The following is a 5,854-nucleotide window of genomic DNA, read 5'->3' on the forward strand; positions in this document are numbered from 1 at the left end:
TAATAAACATTTTAGTGTCGGTACAATAAATAGCAGAAATATTAGTATTAGTAGAAGAAAGTAAATATTCGTAGTAGCAGTAATGCTGTTAAAAATAAGAAGAAGAGTTTAGCAATAGAAGTATATAAAAAAAAAAAGACAAGAAAACAGCAGCAGTAATACTTGGTATTGCAGAACAATATAGTACAAGTAGTATTAGTAGTATTAGTAGTATTAGTAGTAGTAATAGTAACAATGGTAGTAGTAGTATAGTAGTAGTAGTAATAGTAACAATGGTAGTAGCAGTAGCAACATTAGTATTAGTAGTAGAAGTAGTAGTAGTAGTAGTAGTAGTAGTAGTGGTAGTAGTAGTAGTAGTAGTACTACTACTAGTAGTAGTAGTTGCATATAGATCAGAGTATCAATCTTATAATAATAATGATAATAATAACGGTTTATTTACCCAGGGTTTCTGTTTCTGTTCTGAAAACTGTTCTCGCAGCGGGCCCTGCTATTATTATTACCTCGTCTAAGCTAGGCTACCTATTCAGGTGCACACAGGTTTTTGAGGAATTTCTTCCTGCCGGTACCCATTTACCTCACCTGGGTTGAGTGCAGCACGCTGTGGATGCATTCTTTGCTGAAGGAAATTACGCCATGGCTGGGATTTGAACCCACGACCCTCTGTTTCAAAGTCCGGAGACTTATCTACTGGGCCACGACGCTCCACATCTTAATAATAGTATTAATAAGAGTAAGTGAGGCATATGCTAAAATACTTTGTTTAGCCATGCTCCTGGGAGAATTATATGCTGCTTAAAAATGTAAAATTGTAGTACTGTTGTTAGCATCAGCTGATCCAATTAAAGTTCACGTAAATGTATAGCAATGGTAATAATAGTAGTAGTAGTAGTTCTTATACACTGTAAGAAATGAAGTGCTAATTTAGCACTTACAGTGCTTGCATAGTGACTGCACTACGAGTGCTGATTTTCTAGTTCAAATTTAAACTAGAAAATCAGCACTCGTAGTGCAGTCACTATACTAGCACCGTAAGTGCTTAATTAGCCCTTCATTTTTTACAGTGTAGTAGTAGTAGTAGTAGTAGTAGTATAAGTAGTTTAGTAGTAGTATAGTAGTAGTAGTATTAGTCAGTTAGTATAGTAGTAGTAGTATTAGTATTAGTAGTAGTAGTAGAAGAAGTAGAAGAAGAAGAAGAAGTAATATTAATATTAGGAGAAATAGTAATGTAGTTGTATCAGTAGAAGTGGTAGTAATAGTTGTAGTAGTAGTAGTAGTAGTAGTAGTAGTAGTAGTAGTAGTAGCAATAGTAGTATTAGTAGTAGTATTAGTAGTATTAGTAGTAGTAGTAGTAGTGGTAGTAGTAGTAGGCGTAGTAGTGGTAGATACGTGTAATTGAAAATATTCCCGTTTTATTTCTCGAAAATGTAAAGAAAAGGTAAATCAAAGAAAATTCAAGTTCTTATCCGGATACCTAGCTAGAAAACAACAATTTTTTTATAGTTGGGGAATAAATTTTAAGGACGTCTGGTGGGCACTTTCCATCACTTAAAAGCGTCAGGCTTTGCCTATTCATAAAGTCTAAGCAGTCAGACTGCAGGTCCCTATGCAAATGAGCACGATTTGTCCAATTCTTCTCGTACATTGTCGTAGTTGAATTCATCTCCCTGCAAAATATCGTGAACTGCAAGACTTTCTTTCTCAAAGAATTCAACTACTTTATCCTCAAGTAAAATTGCATAATTTTGTACCATATATTGGTTGTTTTTGTTGAATAAAATATTTTGAGGAATAAGTGAATTTCAGGCCTGAAAGATGCCTCGACGGAATTTTCTTCCTCTGTTTTCTCTTGCAAATTCTGCAAATCGTTTTATTTTTCGGCAGAAATACTATTTATATCATTAGAAAGCTCAAACCGTACTTTCTTACAATGTCACTGTTGACATGGGTCAGCAGCCAGCTTTTCCCATCAAGATACCAAACGAGATTTCTGAAAATTCGGAGTAGCATAAAATCCAGAGTTCTGACTGGCTGAATAATGTAAAAAAAAACAGTTGTGGGTAATTAGAAGAGATTACCACATGGTGGGTGAGACCTTGGAGTGACCTAGTGTGGAAACTGTTGGAATTTGAGTGGGTGTGTGGTCTCTATGACCAATCAGAGCGCAGTATTTTTGTTTTAAGCTGCTAAATGTACTTGGCCTATGAAAAGCTGGATGCTGACCCATCTAAAATACCTCTTCCTATAAAACCTGTATCATATTAAAAGCTTAGATCTTCAGCCTTATCATAATTAAAATCATTTGGGCTCAAACAGAAATAAAGTAGAAAAAACTTTTGTCGCATGAAAATATTATATTTTGCATCATATTTTCACCTACACTACATTTTTTTTCAAAGATCCAGACACATGACCTGAAAGAATAATTTTTCTTCTTTTAAGATACCCAAAACATGATATTTAATCGATATTTAGAGCAGCAATGGCCGAATAAAACGAGGCGTTTTCGTCCACACCAAGCTCATTAAATATGCAAAAACCTTCTAATTCATGAATATCACTTGGATAAAACAAGCTACTTTTTAGGGCATGCCGACTGACTGTAAGACTAAGGCGAACCTTATCATATAATGAGGATCCCTTTCAGCTCTTCTTGATCATTTTTTTACCCCACCCCGTCCTCCATGGCTTAACCCACCAGTGAGTACATGTCAGATGAGCAAATCCCTCCTAGCTAGGTTGAAACCCAGGCTATTAATGAATCAGTACAAATTGCAAACTTTTGTAATTCTATCTTTAAAGTAAGTATTCACAAGTCGACATTATAGTCTGATAAATAATACATCTTGATATAGCCTAAAATAGATTTACATTACAAATATGAACACATTATGTACAAGATTATGATTACGATACAATTTATTCACAATGTATGTTGAAAATAATTTTAAAAGCAGAACGGAATATACTACATAAAAACTGACCAGTGCCTTTCGATTACATTCTAATGTTAAGTGCATGTTAGCCTCTTCGTATACGTTTTCTATACCCTTTAATGATGTAGCTTAAATGATCTTGCTGTGGCTGTGTATTTACGCTAATTTAATCTTTAGTTATAAGGAGCCGCCTTTTAACATATTGAAATATAGCTTGAAAATATGATAAAACATTTTTAATTTACAACACTACTAGGGCAAGTGTTTTGAAATAATTTTGGTTATTGTTATGGTTGTAGTTGCTTCAATCGGTAAGTCACCCTCCTGTTGAGGTGCAGTTTATTTGAGATATTCAATTACTTTCTTCAGTATACATGTTCATTTTCTTTTATCATTCTGGTATGTCACAGTAGGTTTCATTCAGTTTCTTTTTATGTTTATCCGAGTTAGGCGCGTCCTTTCCGGTAAACCATTATTACATAGGCAAAAACTCCGTAAATTTCGTGCGGGTCGACGACCCTTTGGACGAGAGCGTGAGAGAACGCGCGCGATCGAAACGCCTTTTCCTACTACACAACCAACAAAAGGTGCGACGAAAATGCTTCCGGTAGGTTGAGCTTATGAAGCAGAGAATGTAGGGGTTGATACAAGGGTTGAGATACTTGATAACTTCAGAAAAGAGTTTAGCGTCAGCCAATCCTTGAAGGGTATGAGGATCAGGGTGGAACTGCAAGAAGAGTCGGATGCAGATGTGCGGGAACCAGAGTACGGCAAAAAGTACGACAATAGCGAGGACAACCACGGCTAAGCGCCTTCTGGAGCGCAGTTGAGGGCGCTTCTCATTGGCATCGCCTGGAATAGCCCAGGCACTCCTTAGGAGACGCCATGAAACCATAGAGTAGTAGATACTGATAAGAACGAGAGGAAACACAAACATCAGAATGCAAAACGTGATTGTATAGGCTTCCTTGTATTCACCCATATCAATGAAGCAGAAACTGATTTGTGGATGCAGCGTAGGTACTTTGCGGGCATAAATAAAATTGGGGATTCCCAGAGCAATGGAGATAACCCATAGAGATCCAACCAGGCAAGACAACTTGCAGGCACTCCTTGTGCCGATGTAACTCGTTGGACGCACAATAGCATGGTACCTGTCTGCGCTGAGGGCTACAAGAGAATAAACAGACACCAACCCGCAAGAAATGGCTAGGTGATGAACAATCTTACACCAGATATGTCCAAAAGGCCAAGTCTGAGTGAAGAGAAAAATGATTTTGTAGGGCACGGACATTAGAAGAACGAGCAGATCTGCAACTGCTAGGGATGCTACCATGGCATTTGGAGTTGTTCGCATCGCAGAATCTTTGAACACGATGACGATAACCATCAAGTTACCAAGAACACCAATAATGACTACGATCATTAAGAGAACGATCACGATGGTAAACGATATCGGGATACTGACGTCGAAGTTCATCGAATTAAGATCATTCGTTAAATTTCCTTCAATCTCACTTGTTGCCATGGTTGCGGTCATATCCAGTATGACATCACTCGGATCAGCTGTTGACCTCTCCACCTATTTGAGAAATGATAAAAGAAAAATAGCTTGTGAAAATATATATAAAAAAAAGAAATATTGTTTTATATATCTTACACTCGTGGGTCTGACTTCTAATTTTTTAGTTTGACGGATGCATTCACATAATCTTCCTACATTATCGAAATAACTCTTTAAAGCTTAACCTTTTTGAATACAATAGATAAACAATTGAACATCATCGTAAGTGCAACGACGATATTGTAATGACGACATTTATTTCGTGCCGAGCAAGGTCAATCCGAGGCCTGTCATTTTAGTAGGTCTATGACCCTCTCGCACTGGATATAGTTCTTTGTACATGAATCCAATGGGTCCAAAGAGGCCGCAGCCCATTCTATCTGCGGTGAAAACAAAGAGGAAGAAGAGATGAAGAAGAAGGGAAAGGTAGGAAAAAGGGTGATAAGTAAAATAAAAGAGGCAAGAAAAGTGAAGTAAAGAAGGGAGAGGAGAATTAGCATAATTGAAAATCTTTCCAGTCGGTATTATTTTGGAGCTCGAATTGCTTTTTTTTTTTCAAGATACGTATTCAAAATAACTACACAACCGAATTATTAAAACCATTTCAACTTCGTTTCGTGCTAGCATTAGAGATACATGCTATGTTCACGAATGTCTTCAAATACTTCTTAAAACATCCACTTTTCCAGGTCGGCATTGGTCGGTCTATTTCCTTTTGTGAGATTGGCATCGTATTTACGATTATTGAAAGTGCTTAAATGTCACGGATTCAGGTCAGTCATGTCAATATATCAAATCAAACTTGAGCATGCACTTCGCGTTTGCATACTTGTTTAGCGATATATGTATCTAACTCTTGTTAACAATACAATCACTTCAAATGACAATTAAAAGTATATAGACTCAGAGATCTAACCCTATCTAGGCCGGGGTATTTTGGGAGTTCATATGATGGCCGGGGGGGGGGGGGGGCTCCCAGGCCCCCTTGAGATCTTGGCCGTCGACGGCGCGATCGCGCCAAAAATTGGCACGCGGGTTGTCTGGGACATAATCTACAAAATTGTATAATAATTTATTTCATGCGAATTGCTATTAAGTGATTATTCTAATTTATGCGTAATTAGTAGCAAAATCATATTTATTCATCTAACTCCCTAAATAAAGCTCCAAATGTTCTAATTTTTGGTAAAGAAACTTTTTGTTGTGTTCTTAGCAAGTGTACATGAACAAAATTGCAATATCAGATCATTTCTTATGTATTTTATTGTTTTTTGCAATGTCTTATGTATTTGCTTGTTTTTTTATCTTTCGTTTTTCATTGTTTTTTCAATGGAATTTGTTGGGGACTCTTCTG

General features: G+C 36.8%; 1 protein-coding gene across 1 annotated transcript; it reads right to left on the reverse strand.

The window, feature by feature from the left end:
• Positions 1-3,234: 3,234 nt before the first annotated feature.
• On the reverse strand, positions 3,235-4,502 carry LOC129260254 (neuromedin-B receptor-like). The gene has a single exon (XM_054898270.2). It carries the CDS (start codon positions 4,474-4,476, stop codon positions 3,412-3,414), a length of 1,065 nt encoding a protein of 354 aa, XP_054754245.1. The 5' UTR covers positions 4,477-4,502; the 3' UTR covers positions 3,235-3,411.
• Positions 4,503-5,854: the final 1,352 nt, after the last annotated feature.

Source organism: Lytechinus pictus, chromosome 5 (genome assembly GCF_037042905.1).
Source record: "Lytechinus pictus isolate F3 Inbred chromosome 5, Lp3.0, whole genome shotgun sequence".
Classification (NCBI taxonomy): domain Eukaryota; kingdom Metazoa; phylum Echinodermata; class Echinoidea; order Temnopleuroida; family Toxopneustidae; genus Lytechinus; species Lytechinus pictus.